At 36.4% G+C, this 22757-nt stretch overlaps 1 protein-coding gene and 2 long non-coding RNA genes across 3 annotated transcripts in view; all 3 read right to left on the bottom strand.

The window, feature by feature from the left end:
* Positions 1-2844, bottom strand: part of LOC143723180 (uncharacterized) — a 292525-nt gene extending 289681 nt beyond the window's left edge. Inside the window, exon 1 of the long non-coding RNA XR_013197063.1 lies at positions 2829-2844. This is a non-coding gene — a long non-coding RNA (uncharacterized LOC143723180). The remainder of the gene's footprint in view (positions 1-2828) is intronic.
* Positions 2845-10188: 7344 nt separating this feature from the next.
* Positions 10189-11057, bottom strand: LOC143723179 (uncharacterized). Its single transcript, XR_013197062.1, has 3 exons — positions 10993-11057; positions 10678-10906; positions 10189-10333 (listed from the first exon to the last, which is right to left on the bottom strand). It is a non-coding gene; the product is annotated as an uncharacterized LOC143723179 (long non-coding RNA).
* Positions 11058-13506: 2449 nt separating this feature from the next.
* On the bottom strand, positions 13507-21200 carry LOC143723773 (uncharacterized). The gene is made up of 6 exons (XM_077216551.1): positions 21043-21200; positions 20021-20109; positions 16230-17251; positions 15885-16040; positions 14339-14431; positions 13507-14229 (listed from the first exon to the last, which is right to left on the bottom strand). Exons 3-6 carry the CDS (start codon positions 17235-17237, stop codon positions 13912-13914), a joined length of 1575 nt encoding a protein of 524 aa, XP_077072666.1. The 5' UTR covers positions 17238-17251; positions 20021-20109; positions 21043-21200; the 3' UTR covers positions 13507-13911.
* Between the last annotated feature and the right edge of the window lie 1557 nt (positions 21201-22757).

Here is a 22757-nt window from a genome sequence, read left to right as displayed (position 1 = left end):
AGACAGAAGGAGATTTACATCACCATATGGAAAGAAGCGTAAATGGATGGAGAAGCATAGGTTACTGTAAAGCTATGTCTTAGTTGGTGCTTATCTTGGCAAAAGCCGAGTACAAATCAGCATGAAGTTTTAACATCTACTCTCGTGTAATGGAACTCATAAATATTTGGATCAATTAATCTAATTAACTTGATGTAGCTGAATTAATATTACAATAAATTAATCTGTTCGTCCAGCGAACACTCAGTATTGATAGTCTATCAACTCTCAGAAAGGATATTTTTGAGGCCACAGAAAAAATAACTCTTTATTAGCATGTAACTGATTGCATCGTTAAAGGGACATTGATTTACAAGCAGGGACCAGAATCAAAACTCACATGAATGTGCACAAAAGTTTTATTTAACTAAATCACGAACACATAACCACATACACACAATTACGCAAACATGTATAAAATGGAAAGTGAAAGAATACGAAACAGAAACAGGGGAATAAAGCTATGGACAAGAGTCATTTAACCATCTGAACAGAACCATCAGTTTCTTATTTTAAAGTAAATTGTTAACAAGGGGTCTACAGCTTATACCAAACCTCTGTTTTAGTTAGTTAAATATACAATACGTGCAATGCCTTAGCCATTGAAAGTGTGTCCGGATGCATTCTTAGGAGAAAGTCTTGATGGTTCAATCAATTTCCTCCATGTTGAATGACGAAATTATGATGAACATTTAAGGTCCTGGGGAGTTCCACACGAAGAGCAACCTGAAGAGAGCAGAAGAGGGGACGAGAGCAGGGAACTGTAAAGTTTAACTTTACAGGGTGCCAGTGAGCCAATAGGAACTTAAACTTTCAGAGGGAAAGTTTATGATCCTTTGTCTTCGAGCTTGGTATTTTTAAACATGTAACTGGATTGGGTGATGATGGAGAAACTATTAAAGATTCTTGTAATACTAATATGTTGCATAGGTATCAACATAATATACACAATAATTTGGATCAGAATACAAATTTGATACCAGTATTAGGTGAGGTTACATTCACTAGCGGTTCTATCATAAATCATGCATAAAACGGTATACAATATAACAAGACTAATAATCATACACATGTCATGGAGATATGCATGTTCATTCATAGAAAGTTTGCTTATGAATTGATGGAAGAAAGTCCTTTGTTATGGGCTTTATGTGTCTTTCCTATGGGGAAATGGAGTGAGAATTACTTTCCCCACATTCCTTTGGGTAATAAAACAGTCTTATCAGATGATTTGTCTTGCTTGCCATGGTAACCAGAGGCCTGGTCGTCCATCTCAGTGTAAATTGCCTTTTAGGGGTCGTCCCATAAAACTCTTACGCACAGATTGTTTGTTGGTTAAAGGGTTTTAAGATTATTTGTTAATAATTGTGTGTCTGATTTGTATTTACATCTTCTTGTTTTTGTATGGTAGATTTCTCTGAGACAATATATCTGCCTTCTATATGTATTCTATATGTATAAGTATATGTTTTTTTTTTCACTGGTTACAATACATGAGACCATCAATGCTACAGTACTTCACAAAATGTATTCCTAATCTTTCTCCTCTAATTCCTTTCAATAGTACAAAATATAATATAAAAATACATTTAATACAAAATACATTGGAAAGAAAAAGAAAGAAAGAAAGAAAGTTAGTTTATGGTGTGAAGAGATGGCACTTTACTGCCCTAATTTCCAAGACATGTCTCTCACGTGACACTTCCACTAACATCTCTCAACTTTAAAAATGAAATGTATTTAAAGGGTTGAGATGTGTCTCCCTGGGGAATACTGGGATAATAACCAGATCCATGGTTGAATGGACAGTAGAAACTATACTAGAGGGAGGAGCGATTGTGTTCACCCTCTTATACAGTATAAGAGAGATTGAGCAACTTTACATGAGGGAAAAATACAAGTCCATCTTTCCAGACCATTAAGGAGTCTATAAGAGCCATTAACAATCAGGGTCTCTGGAGGGTGACATTTATGTCCAAGCTGTTTGTTTTTTTTTATAGCAATGTCTTAAAGGTAAAAGTTGTCCCAGGATTCCAGGGAGAATACTTTCTGAGCATGCAGCTGGATTTATGGAAGATCATCTGGGGAACTTGGCAGCATCTCAGAGTGACAGGGCTTATTTTCTTTCCAGACTAATTCATTATGTGAGGCGTCCTCAGCGCACACTCATCAAAATCTGCATTTTATTCATCAGCATGGCAGGTGGTCGTTCTCTGGTGTCTGTGATTGAGGTTCAGTTACAGTGGCTCTGGGCGTCAGATGATGAGTGAGGTTGGCTGGCGTTTCTGGAGTGAGATGGACTGACTCAGACCAGCTGAGTGTGTCCGCTGCTTTGGGCTAAGAACTCCCATGCACTTCCCATTTTCCCACAGGTCTTCTCCGGATATTAAATGTCACAGCATTCCATTAGGGCACGCTGATATCAGGCTTGGAAGAGCGGAGGCAAAAAACATCTATGAAAACATCTACAACATCTACAACTGTATGACTCACAGTCACAACCATGTGCATATCATTGGTGAATAAATTAGAATGACATCATGAAGGTCCTGGGACGTTTTTTTAAACAATAAAAGTGAAAAGCACTCAAGTTCCAATAAGGATCCAAAACTCTTTACATTAGTATATTCAAAATGGCTTGATTCGATTGGTTCTTAGATGCAAAGACCAATAGTATTTGCCAACTCTGATTATTAATTTTTTTATCAGTCAGTATTGCATACATTTAATTATTCATACTAATTTCCTCTATTTTACGATTTAGACCTTTGACATCACCTAATGCTCACTTAAAGTAAATTTTTTAAAGCACTAATCAAAACAGTTACATTTACTCTTTAGCAAATCTCAAAATGAATATCCATTTTTTTCCACAATGCACATTACTGTAAATTCAATTGTAATTAATTTCTAAAATAATATTTTATTATTTTTTCAGTACTATTATCATCCGTTTATCGGTTATTATCAGCCATTACACAAAAATCTGCTTATCATCAGAACATCTCTAGCTTATGGCGCCCCATTCACTTTCTCGAACGTCCTTTTCATTTTCATGTTTTCAAGACCAAACAAATGACATCAAATTCACATTTGTCATCTCTTACTTAAAGTACTTTTGCAAATTGCAACAGCGATGACAAATTGTCCAATAATCCTGTTGGAAGCCTGAAATTATACAGAATGTAGAATAGAAGGAGAGAGCAGCAAAGAAGAAAATGATGCTGAGGACAATCGATGATGCTCATGGTACAAATCCGGGGACAGTCTGTAAGATGTGGACTGCCAACATCAGACAGACCCAGATACTGCTCGTCACCCCGGTTCAGCGTTTGTCTCATTACAGAAAAAACACCAGCACTGATGACGAACTGTCTTCAGAGACCGGATGAAACAAGAGACTCTATCTGCTGCAGAATAATTAGGGCATTTGACTCCAGATGCCTTACAGACAGAGAGAGAAAAGACATGAACGGCAGTTAATTTGGCCTACGGAGGGAGTCAAACTGCCTGGATAAGGATGACAGAACTATCGTTTTTTACACTACGCCTCATGAGATACAGGCTACTTCAACTCCCACAGTCAGCTCCTTACATAACATAAATATTCCTAGGCATGTGGGGGCTTTAAATAGTTCCAGTACAAATGGGTATTAATCTGCCAGATAATTTACAAACCACAAGACTGACTGGATTCTCTTCAGTTTACTCTACTTATTAGGTGTATGTATATACATAAACCCTTGTTGTCACCATTATTTTCAGTCCTCTGTCCCAGAAGAGAAAGAATGTAAATGTTAAATATAAATGGCATTATCTACTATACGGAATCAGCTTTTAGGAGTAAGGTAGCATATATATGTTCTTAAACTAGCAGACATGGACTAAAAGTAAATCTGAACTGCTTTCATGATGAGATGTTTATTCCCGACTGTCAAAGTCACAGGCTTTAGGGATAAAGCTATTGTCATCTGGTATAATGGTGGGGAGCTGTGGGGCATCAAACACTTCCCTGATGCTCTTCACAGTTCACACCAGAGTGAACGAGTCAAAATATCAGTGAACACACTAACAATCGCAGGGCCAAACAATTAGAATGCTATTCTTGTCCTGCTATCTCTCCTTTAAAACAGGCACAGATTTTATTAGGAGATAATACAGTATGAGCCTGTGGGAATGGGGTTTCAGCTTTGATTAAAAGGAGATCTCAGGCACTGCGCCATCCACAGGGCAATCATACATAATACCCATGAAAATACATAGCCGGAAAGCTGACAAGTTTGGAAAACTAAGTAAACAGGATGCAGGCACAGGAGTACTTTTTAAAATTTTTATTTTATTTTTTACATATTGCTAGTAAGTAACCAAATAAATAAATAACTAAACACCAATAGAATTTTTAACATAATTAGGAACAACTTCTAAAGCGATTCCATTTTTTTCCCCTTTTCCTGAATTTCAGTATGTGCGGTGACAATCTGATTGATATGAATATCATCATACATAGACCAACTATTTCCCCACCTTACTCCTCACAGAAAACTGTATCCTCAATATTATTCTCTGTAACTGTACTCTTATCTCTGATGGTAATTTATCAATGGTTCTCAATTTGGCAACTGGGGACCTTTGAAATGGATTTTGTGGTGGTTGCTTGTGTTCTATTTTTGCAAAACAATGCTAGCCATTGCTTATTTTCATATTGTTTTAAAGAAGAACCCATGTACCTCATTTGTATTACTCAAGGTAGACATTTAAATGGCACATTGCAATTAAAATTTACTGATGTGATCTGACAAGGCCTGTCTTTATTGGTAAATAATAATAATTATATTATTACAAATTATAAATATGTTTATAGAACATATTTATACAAAAATTTTGATCAACTCATATATAGCCAAACTGAAATACAAAATCGCAAAACTATTTAAGTTTTTTTATTATTATTTCTCAAACATGGTGCAGCCCAGTAACCATAAAAGTGCAGAGAAAAGAGGACGTGCTCTCAGACACATATTCGTGACAAACACACACGTCCGCCTCACCTCTAAAGAGAAAAGGAAATTGCCCGACAGCACTCATTAGATTTCTCAGTGAACAGCTACTGTGCTGTGAACATGCACAGTTGGGATTATATGAATGTGAATTATATGTGACGATATGAATGTATGAGGTAAGTTAGTTTAAGCTATGTTTCCACCAAAATTACCTGGAACAATTTGTCACAGGAACTTTTCCCCCCAGACCTGTTACTGTCTGCATGTCCATTACGGTCTATAGTACCACGAAGATTAGGCAAATTAGTCCGATTTGGTCCTCTGCATATAAATTTAATAAAGCCTGAACCTCGTGGTCGATCCATCGGTCGGATTTTTTAAACTCCATTGTTGATTTGAATAAAAAACAACTTTTAATGCACGCACCGCAACAGATTTAAAAAAAAATGGTGGTTTAAATCAAATACTGCGTGGAGTCAACCAATCAAAATGCCGCATGACCTCAACCAATCAGCATGTTCAGTGCCCAAATCCCAACCCCGAAAGTTCCGGAACTTTGAAAAAGTACTACCTCGCGAGCAGGGATTTTCTGAGAGGGAACTTTTTTCCTGGAACTTCATTCCATTCATTTCCTGGAACTAGACCCTGGTCCCTGCGGTCGAAACACACAGAGTATACCACTCCGGTCCCTAGTTCCTGGGGAAAGTTCCTGCGGTGGAAACACGGCTTTAGTGACATGCATCCTGTACTCCGAACTTTAGAAAGAAAGCATCAGCGGAGAACATGAACATAAATTAATCAGATTGCATAATAATGAATGACATATGCCTCAAGTGCAGGAAAACTGGTGAAATCCAAAAACATTTCTTTAAAAAAGATCATAATATTTCAAAAGGATTTTCTCCCACATAATCCGTAGGAAAGGATTAACAATGCTAAATGGAGAGGCTATTTCCAGAGCGGGAAGTTGAAAAATATGTTAAAAAATGTAAAAAAATATATTTTTTTACAAAGACTGCAAGAACTAAACTAAGATATATCTAAACAGAGAGAAAAACAATTTCACTTTCACTGTTCAGCTAAATATCACTCAAGTAAAAATCGTCCTGTAATATAAACAGGGCTGTTCAGATTTCACTTAGATTTGTCTGGCTGCAAGCGATTTACAAATTACAGCTAAATAGAGCAGAAATGACCCTGCACAGTGCATTCTGCAGGGCATTCTGCAGACAGAGCTGGGCAAAGTTGAAGGAAGAGAACCTTTTACACAACTACTAAATAAATGATTTATGGGGTGTTCACCTGCTCTTGACTTCACAATTGCACAGCATCTCTTAATTGAGCAACATTCTCACAAGGCTGATTTTCCTCATTAATAACAGACACTGAAATAACAAAGGAGCACCACATTAACATTGTATGAAGGCCATGAAAATTCCATTGCTTGATTAGAGGCTATTTTATAACTGATTAGAGGCTATTTTTATGACTGTTTATATAAAATTATAAGATGATTAAAGTACATAATTAGAAATAAAGACTTTTGACTCGAGCTATAAAAAAAAGTTTTTTTGGCCAAAACACTGTCTTCAGAATAAAACAGATGAAAGATGAGGAGGACATCAACACCTTTGTAAATCTCTTTCTAAATGCAAGCACATTATTGAAATTTTTGTTTCCAGGTTTCCAAATTATGGGGTTGATGGCACCACAAGAATGCATTCAGGCCCAAGTTTTTCCACTTCTAATAGGTCAAAAGCAGCAGACAAAAATATATGCACATTCCTGTCAGTACATTGTTTTCTTACACTTCCAGAGAAATGTCATAAGGCATATATGGCATTAAAAACAATCAGTCCAGAATTTAGTGCATTTTGCTTACTACTGCACTGGCCAAGTATAACTGCAACTGAGACGATTGTCAATGCTAGCAGATCGCTCTCTCCAGGTATTCTAGAACTCATTGACTTAAACATACTGACTGCAAATCCGTTTGGGAGATTTCAACTTTAATTAACTAAATTAACTAAAATCTAAAGCATTAGCTATAAACACTTTATTACTTTGCTGCCTTGCAAGCACCACTATTTCCTTCTTGAAATCTAATAAATATAGTTTAATACCTGTTTAAAGAAAATCACACAAATTCTGATTTAGTGAGCCTTGTTATTGTCAAGATAATCATTGTCTACTAGCTTGATATCTGTCTCAAAGGCTTTTTCAGGCATCTCTAGAGATCTTCCTAGTATCCATCGACCTAGCTGAGGACTGTGGTCAATAGCAAGCAATCCCATAGGAAAGCCACATGAATACGTGCTTCACGGGCCTGATGGCACTAAGGGGGATAAACACTGACCCTAACACCAAATACGGTCAACTTAGGGAATCAGTGCTCTATGAGGACTCCCTGCTGTTCTTAAACAAGATGAAAGTTTACTGGTTGGTTCAATAGTAGCAGTTTAAATGGAAATAAACCAATCTAAGAATACTGAGACTGCCCACACCATGACATAAAAATTATATCATGTAATCATACAAGTCGTGTATCAAACTCATTGAGAAAATGATAATACCTATCCATAAAACATCAGCACAAGATAAAAGCAAATCAGAGATATAATGACAGTCCCCTCTTTGGCACCTCAAGTATAATTGAGGACATGCTGTGAGGCGGCACAGGACTGATTAGATACCTCAGGGTGGATTTAAATTCAGATGTAGGAGAACTTGGAAATAAGAGTTGTCATGAAAACATCACAACACAAGTTCAAGGGGTTGCCTTAATCCATTATACTATCTCATTACAGCCACATAATGAATATGAATTACGCTCACTTCACATTATATACATGTATACATTATATATGCATTGTGTGTGTGTGTGTGTGTGTGTGTGTGTGTGTGTGTGTGGGTGGGTGGGTGGGTGTGTGTGTGTGTGTGTGTGGGTGGGTGGGTGTGTGTGTGTGTGTGTATATATATACACACACACACATGAAATATATACAAATATAATAATATATATACAAACATGTTACATTCACATTTATATTTATTCATTTAGCAGATGCTTTTATCCAAAGCTACATACAAATGAGAACAATAGAAGCAGTTAAACTAACAATAGGACAACAATATGCAAGTGCTATGACCCTTCCCAGCCATTTCTTGATAATGGCCATGGACTCAGCAGCTCTGGTTGAGTTGGGCAGATCATTCCACCAGCATGGAACAGACCAGAAAAAGGTCAGAGAAAGAGATTTGTGCCTCTTTGAGATGGCACCACAAAACGGCATTCACTTGCAGAGCGCAAGTTTCAGGATGCCACGTAAGTCTGAAGTAATGAGTTTAGGAGGGAGCAATGCCAGTGGTTGTTCTGTAGGCATTGTTATTACAGTGGGCATATTATAAACTCAAACTTTTATTTTAGAATCGATTAATCGATTTGACAGCAAATATATATATATATATATATATATATATATATATATGTATCACCATTTATTATATATATATTAGCATTTATTATATATACATACATACATATATATATATATATATATATATATATATATATATATATATATATATATATATATATATATATTAGCAGCATTTATTGTTTGTGAGTCTTGGGTCTTAAATAAACCAAGAAAAAACTGCAACTATGCGAGTGGATGTATATTAGAAACAGTGACGCATGTAATCCCATTATATTTTACTGGAGTGGGCCACGGATGAATGACAGTTGTAGTGCGCATATGTGAGAGCTGTCAGTTGTTGGAGAGATGTGCAATTCTACGCGAATGCCTGCGCTGCTGGGCCTGCCACTGAGGAGAGGGATGGAAACTAATAACAAACATTAAAGTGTTCTGCTGAATAAGTCAAATAATTGCATAAAGCCAGAATGTGTGAACCAGAACCAAAAAAAAAAAAATACTGGAGCCAACAATGAAATGAATTAGATTGAAAAAATTAGCTATCAATCATAACTTGTGGTTTAACACCCATTTATTGACCTCTGTAACTCTCTATAAGTAGTGCTGTAAGTAATTAATTCAAACAGAAAATCTCCAGAAAATCTTAAAACTGTCCTCCATAACTGTACTAATTTATAGAACTTAGCCAGCTCTTCTGGAAACAGTTTATGTATCTACTGTATGAGTTAACTGAAACTTTAATTAAACTTGTTGAAAGAAATTTTTTACAACTTTTATCAAACATTCATCCATTTCAAACTCAGGTTTCATTTATTCATCCCACAAGGTAGTTGCTGATTTAAATATTTATGTTGTGTTAAAAACTGATGAGACTTCTGTTTGTCCTGGTTAGAACAACTCGAGCTGCTCTTGCAAACCAAGATAAATATGCAGGCTGATAGCAGTGTTGTTCTCCCCCTGATTAAAGTCGGAGCTGGGGGGCATGACAAAACATTTATGTCCATGCAATCAGAATGGGCCACCTGAGAGAGAAGTCATTAGAGTTATGACGCAGCAGACACAAGGGGATCCATTTGCAGTTATTATTAGAGTTGTCAAACAGGCAGGAATCAACAACAGCAAACAGGGCAACGGAGACAAGGCAGAGACAAACCAGATAACAGGCAATGGTCGGGGTAGGCAGTGAGAAGCAAGGTCCAGTAAACAATCCAAAGCGGGGCGGGCAGAGAACAAGCAGAAACGGGGTACACAGTCCAAGGTCAAGGTAATAATAAATCCACAGGAAGAAACGCTCGGTAATGACAGCCAAGAAAGTCAAGACTTTGCACCGGTTTGTTGCGTGGAAGTGTGTGTGTGTGTGAGAGTGAGATTCAGGTGTGTGTGTAATCAGTGCAGTGCAGGTGTATGGTGTAATCAGTCCAGGGAGATGCATGAAGGGAAATGTAGTCTGTGATCACCCAGGGAGTGCGTGGCTAATCGTGGCAATTAACATCCCACAACCGAGCTCTCTGCCTCATTCCCTCATAACACTGCTGTCCGCGGAGTTAAAGTCTAAGCCTCGTTCTTGTTTCTAGTCTAAAAACGAAGCATCTTTGCATGTTCTTCAGGGTGAGCACACATCATATTGAAAGAAAAAACCGAAAGCATCAACTTACTTGAAATGACAGTTTAATTAGTATGGCATTCAGTTTTGCCTACAAAAACACCCTGAATGCGACAATGAAATGTCATTTTTTCTGGATGGGAGATTAATTAATTGGACTCCTAGCTATGCATTTAATTAGAACAACAACAGTTAAGGGTTCCAATGAATCTGCCTCATGGCACAGCAATGATACTTTTGCTTGATGATCAAAGCTGGGATCCTTAAGCTATTACATACTGATGCTTTAAAATAAATGCACATGTAAGCACATCTAAAGTCAACATGAAATAAAAAAAGGACTCAGTTTACTTCCTTAATGCATGTTCTTATTGAGCATCATTCATTGATCCGTGTTGTTCTAAATTTCTTGAAAATCTTTCATTAGAATGTACTCTCCACTGTTCTATTCAATAACAAAAGTTTGGTGAATTTGACAAAAAAAAAAAAAAAACATTATTATTAAATAAAATTAAACTAATGGTTCACTCCAAAAAGAAATTGCAAGATTAACTTAAAAATGGCTTCCAAAAACACTAAAATATCTGAAATTTTTTACCATGGAATTCCAGATCCAGTCCATATCCAGATCAGATGGTGGACCAGCACAGACACGACCAAAACATAGCCCTGAATGTCAGTAGAGAGTAGAGAGCATGCCAACTAGACACTTCCATGTGAAGACGTCATCAACACGACAGCCATCTGCACAGAACGAGAACCAGACAAGTCCTCTGCACAGACTCTGATGGCCTGCTTCGTCTCCATACCAGCATGATGAATCCGATCTTCAAGCAAAAGGAAGTGAATTAAATATTTTGAATGATCCCAAACCACAATCTGACTTGTGATACAGCCTGGAATTAAACCACACCATGTTGCTTCATTTAGAACTGGCCCCACGACTGAGCCTGGTTTCACCCAAGGTTTTTTTTTATTCTCCATTCTTTCACTGATGGAGTTTGGGTTCCTTGCCACTGTTACCTAGTTTGGGACTGAACTGAACTGGAAGACATCAGCATTTTCTGCAGCTGAATTGAACTAATTTAACAACGGAACTGAATCAACACCGAACTGACTTCAGCTGAACAATGACACTTTCTTTTTTTCTTCTTTTTTTTAGAGCTGCTTTACAGCACATCATTGAATCATGTTCCTGTTGATAACTGTTTCCAGTTGCTAGCTTCACATTCGAGCTGTGCGTCACATGGTTTGCCATAGATTCTAAAAAAGAGGAAAATCACTCAAAATGATCAGTTGATATTTTCTGGATCTACTGTATGAGATCATGATGAATTTAATTTTGTATGTCATAAATATACAGATATCTTCAAATTAAGCAATGTACAAAACAACTTTTTTAAAAAGGAAAATACGTACTTGGCCATATTTGCTGATGGCAAGATTTTTTTTTTTACAATGTATCTAAGCATCACACCTTAAACTCTTGACTCAAACAAATAACAAACTTTTAAGTTTGCAGTGTAGAAGGTAAATGGAGAAGATAGTTGTAAATGTACAGCAGCAAGAAAATGTCTTTTTAATACTATATGCCAGAGAAAAAAAATGTCTTAAATTATTAGGATATTTGGTGTAAGAAACCTTAAGCAATGTGTTTAAATCTGGATGAAAAGTACTGGATGAAGATCTGGATGAAAAATTTAACTGCTAACTGGCAGATATTTATCTTTTGATAGATAATGATAAGCGTCTTTCTTACCGGAGTGTATTATGAAGTATCAATCATGTAGCAAGCTATAATAATGCTTCACGGAGACACCATGTGATAACCAATGCATTAACCAGTTTGCCACTTCATATACAGACATCCAAAATGAATAATGATGCACCTGTGTTTACTGTGGCTAAAAGCATACATTCATAACATGAAAATGACCAGATGGTTGATCAGTGATGTCATGTGATGGATGTGTGGGCCGCAGTTATTGGAAGCACTGGGAGTTTGAAGGATACTGTCATTTTGATACGCATGCGTACACACAATCAGAAAGGGCATGGATCACAATTATAAAATAACTACAAATATAATTTTGCAGTATGGCATGTTACATTGCATATGTCAACTGTCAAACTCATTGAAATTGATTAATAATTGATGAACTCTGCAATATTGACACTTATTTCACCATCGAACTGAACTAAGCAGAAAAATAAGTAAATAAATATGAAAACACAATTCATTGTGACCTGTTTAAATTCAGCAAATCTTGTCAGAGCAACTGACGCAACATTTTGCTCAGCTTATAAACGACTACCTTCTTCAGTGATAATGTGCCACCACGTAAACAAGATGGTTGTAAACATTAATGTAGCAAACCTTGAACAAAGGTTGGGCATGGACACAATATGAAACAGTCATGACTGTATTAAAATGAACTTTGCTACTAGCTGTGTTGATCACTATTAATCTGGCCACACCTCCATGAAGGAAAAATCATGAAAATTCTTTGATAGAATTTTCACTTTTTTATTATTATTATTATTTTATGTTTTTACATAAACTTGTTAACATGAGATTGGCAATTTATTATTTTTTGTTATTATTGATATTTTGTAGCATAATTAAGGTAGACCTAACCAATGACACACTTCTCAAACTGTTAGCTAACTCATTTTTCTGCTAAGCAGTCAATGTTAAACATTCTTTATATAAATATTTTCAATAAAGTTGAACATATTTATCCTATAGATATGGTGTGTGCCAAATTTGGTGTTACCACTGTATTTAAAATGCAAGAGGATTTTGTTTTGGAACCCTCATAAAACTTTAACTTGATTTCTTCTCAAAACTGACATTGCTGATATCGACTTCAAACAAGTGTAACTCATTCATTGTTTGTCCGAATAATAAAAAAAACCCATATAATTTAAAGGGCTTTTTAATGGATAATTTGAAAATAGCAAGAGCTAATTTTTGAACATTTGCTCATTCAGACTCATTTTGTCAGCACGGGTTCACAATTAAATCATTGAGAAAAAAGCCCAGACATTTAAATGTGAAACTGATATAAAAAAAATGGTTGGTCCACCATTTATGTTGGAAAAGAACATGTACTATTTTAAAGTAAAAGGCACAAGTAAAAAGGGGTAAAACTTGTACATAATTTTCTACACTCAAAAAAATGATATGTTGGACTAACTTAACTTTTTTATGTCAACAGAATGCACATAACTGGGTTATGTTGGATTTAAGTAACATTATTTATTTCGGTAAACGTACGTGAATTACTTAAGGTAAATGCAATGTTGTTTAGTTGAATCAACTTACCAGTCTTGGTTTTGTTTTAAACAATAAAGTTAATTAACTACAATTATCCTAAAATTAATTTTTTTAAATTCATCCAAAATAAATAATCCATTTTCATTCTGTTCCAGTTTTTTATTGAATCCATTCAATAACAATTCTGAAAACTTTCAACCAAAATTCCAACAAGAATAACTTGTACAAAATATGTAATATCAAAAGACTAACTTTACTTTTCAAAATGTAAAGAATCTGCTTATTACAAGAAAATAAAAATAAATAAAAGCATGTTGTCTTTAAATTAAAGGATTTATAAAATATTCACATACATGTGTTATACTTGAAAAATAATAGCAGTCTTCTTTTGCCTCCTTTTAATTGCATAAAAAAACAACAAAAAAAAAAACAACAGTATTATGTATGTACTGTATGCAACAGTATGCAACATTATGGAGAAAACAAACTCCATTACGCCTTCCTGGCTCTTGGTCCTGACATCAAGTTACTCCTGACATCAAGTTACAGCGTTTACGAAAGGAGTTTATTTTTCAGGACCTGGACCTTGTTTGAAAGCTTGTGTGCATCTAGCTCCATAAAAATCTTTTGAAATACTTCAAAAGTGTACCTCAGGTCCTGTGGGTAAGCCAAGTTTAAAGTGTAAATTAGACCAAGCATCACAGAACAAGCATTAGCCACATTGTTCAGGTTTTCGAGTATTTGGACGCCTTCAATGATAATGCCGACATCTTCATAAGCGTCTGTAGCATCTGCCCCTTCATGTACGATGACATAAATGCCTAGGGTGGTGTTGCGCACTGAAGTTTGGGCTTCATCATGTTCAACATCCTAAAAAAGTAAAACACAAATAGAAATAATTAATAACAGATCTGGGGTGAAAGTGGGAGTTGGTTGTAAAGAAACATACAATAGTTTTTTTTTAAAGTAAATAACTTACCAAGTACTCCTTCACAAGGTTTGTGGGGTCTTCGTTCATGTAAACCGTAAGGGCTTTCAAGATGCATTCCCGTTTTTTTTCGATGGTGTCATTCTGAAAAAATTTGAAATGAGCATTAGTTAGCACTTTGCTTTTTAGACTTGTTACTGTACCTGTAACATTTTAAGTAGCATTATACAGATTATTCCACTGTGATGTTTTCATTCAAGTCAAGTTTGTCATTCTTGTGATTACATGAAGAAAGAGAAAAACTGAGAAAGATTAAATCCAGAAGAGCTGCGTCAACATCTCCAAGACACCTGAAGAAACCTTCCTGCAAAGCTAACTGAAAAACTATGAGCAAGTGTACCTGGACAAAAGCAAAGGCTGGTCACACCAAGTATTGGTTTTATGTAGTTAATAGAAGTTAAGTAAATAAAATCTATTTATGGCATTATGTTTTAAAACAGTACAAAAATTACTGTAGCTTCGCAGGAAGGTTTCTTCAGGTGTCTTAGAGATGTTGACGCAGATCTTCTGGATTGAATCTTTCTCAGTGTTTCTGTTTCTTCATGTAATCATAGACAGACTTGATGATGATGAGATCCAATCTCTGTGTGGATCATATTGGCTATTGTCAGACTCCTTGTGCATATAAAGATGTCACTGGATTATTACAATTAATGGCAAAAAGAATGTTTGGAAATGTAAACCGACATTTTGTACTGACACACTGCAGTAAAAGATTTAAATACCTGGCTTAAAACCATTTTTTTGGGGTGAAAATATTAACATGCCTAAGACTTTTGCACAGTACTGTATATACCAGACTTTAAAGGGATACTTAAAGGATTAGTTCACTTTAAAAAAAACTTTTGCTGATAATTTACTCACCCCCATGTCATCCAAGATGTCCATGTCTTTCTTTCTTCAGTTGAAAAGAAATTAAGGTTTTTGATGAAAACATTCTAGGATTTTTCTCCATATAATGGACTTCAATGGGACCCAAACGGTTCAAGGTCCAAATGACAGTTTCAGTGCAGCTTCAAAGGGCTTTAAACGATACCAGACGATGAATAAGGGTCTTATCTAGCGAAACCATCGGCCATTTAAAAAATAAATAAAAAAGTTTAAGTTTTATAAGCACAAATGCTCACCTTGCTCTGTTCTGTAATGCGTGTTCGTGACGTTTGTTCGTGACCTTTTCAATGTAATTGCGTATCACGTTACGTCACAAACGCGCATCACAAAACAGAGCAAGGAGAGCATTTGTGCTTATAAAACTTAAACTTTTTTATTTATTTTTTAAATGACTGCTCGTTTCGCTAGATAAGACCCTTATTCATCGTCTGGTATTGTTTAAAGCCATTTAAAGCTGCACTGAAACTGTCATTTGGACCTTGGACCGTTTGGTACCCAATGAAGTCCATTATATGGAGAAAAATCCTGGAATGTTTTCATCAAAAACCTTAATTTCTTTTCGACTGAAGAAAGAAAGACATGGACATCTTGGATCTATTATTAATTATTGTCCGATTTAAAATTATGATGAATTTAGAGAACATACCTGATCCATAACTGACAGGATGTTTGTCATCTTCTGTGTTGCTGTTCCTCCTTTCTTCCTGAAGATTCTAAGGAGCTGGGCTGAGAAATGATCCAGCTGACCCATAAATTTGGACACCAAAGGGATAGTTGTAATCCTACTGAATTCTGCAGATACCTAATACAATTTTGAAAGAACAAATCATGTTGGCTGCTGATAAACATGTTTAAAAAACATTGAACAAATTTTTTTTTTTACCTTCACTAAAAGATGCATAAAAAATTACAAATTAACATTTTCATATTTTAGAATTATAAAAACCATTCAAGTATCTAATCATAACTGACATTACATATAAAGACTTACCTCTCTCTCAGTAAAGAGTGCTGGCCATCTGTTCCTAAATTCAGCGATGAACGGCATATCTTCTACCACCTCATGCCTCCGGAGCGCAAATGTTCTCTCCATCAGGACCTTGATAACCTGCTCATTGTTTCTTTTAGTCACCTCAGACAGTAGTGTCATCCTTTGCTTTTCAAGGGTATCTTTTGTTTCACCGTATGGGTAATCTGGACAGTAATTAACCTCGGCTTTTCTAGGTTTTTTCACTTGGTTGGGACTTCCCATGGATCCTTTTCGCTTGTGGGAGTTGATGTTTAACTCAGAACATCCTATGTTCCTCAATTTAGTTCTGTAGTTTGCCATCTTATATTTCAAACTTATTTTCCAGCCATAGTAGCCGCTCACAGAGCCTTTTTCTTTGAGGCACGGGTGCTTCTGTACCAAAGCAGCAGCAACATCATCAAGATCTGCACTTGTAGGGTATGCCTTGTACTTTATTATTTCTGAAGCTAAAGCATCCAAAATATCAGACTTCAGCTTGGCATTGGGGCTCAGGACAGTACCATCAGTCTGATAAGCAAGTTGAGCTTTTTGAAGTTGAATCTCAGCATCAAAACTAAACTGTGGTACTGGGAAACGTTCAGGCCATGCCTGACTTCTAACTGAGGACACAGATTCTGGAGTTGAAAGTAAAGATGACTGTGAGGAAGAGATTATGTCTGTGTCACAAGATGATACTGAAGAGGTCTCATTTATTTCTGGCACAGATGAAGTAGTTGGAAAACTTGTAGATGTAGGCAACTGAATGACCTTAAGTGTAGCTCTATCCTGTATGTCTGAAGTAGAAGTGAGGTTGACAAAATCATTAAAGTCTGGATCTTTGAATTGAAGTCGAAAATCTTCAAGTACTCTCAGTTGTGTCTGGATCTCTCTTTTAAGGTCATTCAACGAGTTTGGTATACCAGTTGGGAGGTTTAACCTTTCACAATTATTTTCTCCCAAGATTACTAGAAGTTTGGCTGGGGTACCCATCCTGTCAAACTTATCTGAAAGAGAGAGAGAGAGGGGATGAATATATGAATACAATACCAGAAGACCAATCCAAACTATTGACATTAAATAGATGTTTACTATAAAATGAAATAGACATCAAATAGACAAGTCCACACAGGACTTCAGTGGCTGGTTATTACACCTCATCTATTAGTATGTGTCGTTTTAGGGTAATCATTCGGACACCGCCAACCTTATAGTCTGCAAGAGGGTACGGGTCTTTCAACTCATTGTGGGTAATTAAGCAAATTTCAAGAGTTGGTACCAATTCAAACGCCCTGAAGTGATCTCGATACCATGAACACATTTTTTTGGCAATGAAAGCAAGGTTGTCTTCGATTATACAAATTTGAGCAATTTCTGCAAATTCTGGAAGTCCACCAAGAGACCCATGGGCAATTATCATGCCATTTCGATACATAATGCCATCATAAGAAACATTCTGAGCAACATTGACAGTGGTGATGCCAGGATATCTAGAATTAAGGCATTGTACGACATCCTCTTTCATGACCTCAACTGTGATGGTAGAGACACGTCTGACCTGCAAGGTGGTCTTTTCAGGGCTGGGTATGTGGAGGTTATATCCAACCATCAATTGGTGTTTTCTTGCCAAAGTTAGTGTTATGTTCTTGAAGCAATTTGTGTGTCGAACTACTTGTTTGAAGTAGCTATGCTTAGCTTCAAAACGTAATGTCCAAAGAAAAACTAAAGGACCAAAGCAGCGAATCATTTCTGGATAGTGCTCCAAAAAGTGATGCTTTGGAAGCAGTCGTTTAAGTGGGAAAAGCTCCTGATACTTCTGACGGTGTTCAGAGATCTTGCATTCCAAATATGCAATGGTCTCATCTGTATGAACTGAAGACACAACCAGTTCCACAATATCCTTCAAGTCTAAAATCATAAGCCACACAGGTTCATCTGCAGGCACCAAATGCCCAATAATCAATGGCAGCAGTCTTAACAGACACCAATTTTCATGCGCATTGCCACCAACAGATTTTCTCCTTGCAAATGTCTGTGGAACCAATTGAGGTCGATTTGTTTTATCACCCCACTTGTACGGAAAATTATGGATAAGTTCATTGAGCAGATCAAGAGACAAGATCTTCTTTGAAATAAGTACAGAAAAGCACTCTGCCAGCTCAACTGGTACTATGCCTTCAAAAAGATCATGAGCCAAATCAGGAGGATACCCTGTTGTAACATTAAAGTAGCTAAGGCTGTCACTGAAAACACATGCTTTTTTCACAGCCATGACATTCACACCTTTCTCCTTTGCAAGTTTCACATGTCCTTGGTGTTCTTCTGCAGTCCTTAGTGTAAATTCACCTGCCTTCACTTCATTGGTCTGAGAATCTGCATGAGAAGCTGTACAAAATCGACAACAGTACTCTCCTGAAAAGTTCTCAATGAAGCCAGCCATTGAATGTGCAGCAAGATTATCGGCTACAACACATTGTACTGTTCCTTTAAGGAATGTTCCCAGCTGGTGGACATACACACCTTGCTGTTCCAAAGTTTGGAGATCTTGCAAAAGAGGTCGCAAGATTTTCTCAAATCCGTATGTCTTCACGTCTTCTGTTTTGCACAAAACGGCAAGATAAATTGAAGACAAAGTTGACTGAAACATGGATGGCACATTACCCAAAATCCAGTAGATTGCACATATCTTGTGCTTCTTTCTTGACGTCCCGAGAGGGTTGCAAATTTCAAAGTCATCGACATATAAGCACACAGATATCCTCAACTCATCTGAGAAGAAATCATTTGCTTTAAAAAACTGACCATCCTGAATTGACCTGTACTGATGGACATCTCTTCTTAACTGTTGAGAACTGTGACTTTCAACCACTTTGTCGAGTAGGTCATTCTGACCAAGTAGATTCTGTAAAGACTCAAGTATTGGAACATATTGAAAAGTTCTGTTTCTCTTGGCCTCAAGAACATACTCCACGGAGTCTACAACTTTAAAATTTTCCCTGTAATATTCTTTACGCTTAAATGCAGAGGCTAGTGGACCACCATGCTTTATTGCTGTGAGTAAAGGATTTGTTGTACTTAAAGATGTAACAAGGTCTTTGACTAGAAACTCATCATTGTCAATCCTGTGCTTTTGTAAGGTGTCTACAATAATTCTGTATGACAAAGGGAAAGAAGCATCACTCAGTAAATAATGCAAGTCCTCCAACAACTCATCGACAGCTGTGCCTGGGACATGATAGTGATTCTCAAGCTTCAACAGCAAGGAAGCAAATTTTAGCTCTACCAACTTTGGCAAGTTCTCTGGAACCTCTCCTGTATCAATACAATCGGAATCCTCCTCTAACGTAGATGTATTGATTTCTTCGTTTGAAAGAGTGTCATCAGATATTCCTCTTACTTCTTGTGTTTTCACTATTCCTTCCTTAAAATCAGTCAACGAACACTGACAATGTTTTCGCCTCTTATGTGAATTAAATGTGCTATACACATTTGATTTAAACAAGCAGTCCTTAAACATACAACTTACTGTCTCATGACTGCGCAAATGCTTATTTATGTGGAGAAAGTAATCATTTACTGAAGGAATGTCAGTAACACCACAAACATGACAATTTATCTTTGTACTTTCGCTAGAATTTTGCTTTTGAGGTTGCTGCTCACTACCATGTGATCTGCATAAGTGGGACCGCAGTGCATTCCAGGTTTTAAAAGTGCATGGACAGTAAGAATATGCGCATGGATATGCTTGTCTGCGGCCATAGTGTCCATGTACCAACCTGAAGTGTTTTAAAAGCTTTGATCTTGATGTGTGAGACGAGCCACAATCTCTGCACAGCCACATGTAGGACTCTAGAACTCCAAAACTCTGTGAGAAAAAAAACAAGATGTAAGTCACCGAAGAATAATAATGATATAAACAACACTGTGACACTTTATAATAACGTTCAGTTATAAGTGACTTAAAAGTTATTAGTTAATGATAAACTAATAATTTACAAAACATGTCTATATTCACATATGATTAATAAGTGCTGTGCTAACATTTTATGAATGTTTTGTTAAATTAGTTATAAGTCACTTATAAGGTTATTAGTTAATGATGAACTAATCATTTACAAAACATGACTACATTCATAAATGACTAATAAGTGGTATGCAATTTTTTTTTATTGTTTTGTTAATTCAGATATAAGTAATTTATAAATTATTAGTTAATACAGGTTTATAAATTATTAATAAGTGGTATGCTATACAGTAAAAATCTGTATATCCATGATAAATAGTTTACACTTTAGATTAGGCCTAACCACCAAGCTTGTATTACTTAACGTTAGCTAACATCAGATGCCATCTTATTCACATGTCAAATGTGTTTATAGCTGTTATTTGGGTCTTCCAAAGTTTGAGAGTTAACATTTGACATTAAATAAAAATGCTCAACACCATTATTTGAGACAGTTATTAAAACTGATAACATTACTAAAATGTGAAAGTGCTTTGCTTTATACAGTAACGTACACACAACAATCTCTGTTAACACATAAATGGAGAAACTCTTATTAACTAACAATTTAATAAGTTATTTGTGTCTTTGTGTGAGGAAATTCACATCAAAGTTAACAAGTATGCATATTATAAAAGATCGAAACACACGAATGTAACGTTATGCCTAAATGCGAAAACCAGACGAGGAACGCGGCAACTTCATTAAAATAGCCTAACATACAAAACACGATATTCGCGATAATCTACTGACAGCTTCTAGCTTATATAAATGCATAAAAGTAAAATACCTCACCTCTGTGTCCACAAAGACAAAACGTTGATTGTGAAATGTTGCATTTGACTGCACAAAATGGCGATGAGGGAATTTGAGTGAGCTGAAGGATCGTTGGATGTGCTTTCCATCTGCGCATGTGCAAATACAGCTCCACCTGCTGACCAAAGTGCGGTACTGCAGAAGCAACACAACTGCATTTCATTCATTTAACACAAGTGAGCTGTGTAAATGGGAAATATCCCTTTTTCTAATTTTGTCAACACAACTGTTTTAATTTTAATGCACAAACGTAAGAGCATTATTTAATTTAAACATAATTAGATTCTTAGGACCAACAACTACCAATTTTCATTTTTTTGAGTGTAAATAAAAACTCACACTTTGCAGTCCAGAGCCCTGAACCACTGTAAAAAGCATGTATTTAAACCATTGCTTTAGGCCACCAGCAGCATCGTTCTGCATTTCCTTCCCAGTGATCCTCATGGCCCGCTCAGTGCTGAGGTTAATCACAGCAAGGATAAAGACCTCCCCCAGCTCTCATCTCCACAACAGGCAGTGCTGTTAATTGTTTATCAATGAAAAGACATATATTTTTTTACACTTAAATACCACCATTTAAAGTATTAAAAAGTAAAAGATTAAAGATTGTATTAGATTATTAGATAAACAGTCAGAAAGACACATACACCAGCAGCTAAATAATAAATCATTTAATAAAGGTCAATGCAAATGAGCCACAGTAGCACAAATGTTTCAACGAGGGAATGCATCATAAAAAGCACAACACATTTTTAGCATTCATTTAAATGCCAAAATCAATCTGAAAACTTGAATCATTAAACTATTCATTAAATAGATATTCAAAATATTCATTAGAAGAACAGGGCATCTCGAACTTAACCTTTTAACATAGGCAGTGACAAATTGCTTCACGCAGAGTTCTCCTCCACAGTGATCCATTCTGCTCTTCCGGGTTTCTCTGCATAGCTCATTGATCCAAAACACACGAGTCAACGGAGTGATTTATTAAAAATGTAGAGGTTAGGCCAGGTTGCCCTCAGGCACACAGTCTGGCAAACCAAGCGGTGCCAATCACAGAGACAGGGACAGAATCACATCATCTGTCAGCATATTCCACTGAAAGATGAGGGACATGGCAGATGTACGTCTAAAATACAGAGCCAAGGACCCGAAGCAACATTCACAATGATGTGATAAAATGATTTACATCTAATGTGTCTTAGGAACCGAGCCAAGCAAACAAGAAAATCTTGGCTCCAGAAAGAAAATGACTGGAAAGAAAGATGATTTGTACAAGCTAATTGTGTTATACAGTCTGAAGGTGAGAAAAAAAACCTCAGCATGTATTTACCTAGAATATATTCATTTGTACACATGTATACTGTAATCACTTGAATTAGGGGTGAAAACGATGCACCTATGTGCAAATGCTGACAGGGATACGACTCTACATCAATTCCAGCTCCATCGTGAGCAATCTAAATACCGCTGTGAGATGCAGATCCGAACCTCCACTAATGCAGACAACCACGGTGGCTCTCCAGTCTCCAAAAATAGTCGTCAACTCCATTATCCGAGCTCGCCTGCAGAGAGGCTGCAAAAGAGAGCTGGCAAACGGGGGGAATTGAAATCAAGACAGCTTTATCAGCAGTGACTGCCACGGCAGATAACTATAAAAGAGTTTTCAGTGAGACGAGGGGCTCACAAGCACA

Source organism: Siphateles boraxobius, unplaced genomic scaffold, assembly GCF_051911475.1.
Source record: "Siphateles boraxobius isolate OS27281-9 unplaced genomic scaffold, OSU_SipBor_1 7, whole genome shotgun sequence".
In the NCBI taxonomy this organism is placed as follows: Eukaryota; Metazoa; Chordata; class Actinopteri; order Cypriniformes; family Leuciscidae; genus Siphateles; species Siphateles boraxobius.
Note: the sequence above shows the minus strand (reverse complement) of the source record. Positions and strands in the feature narration are given on the sequence as shown.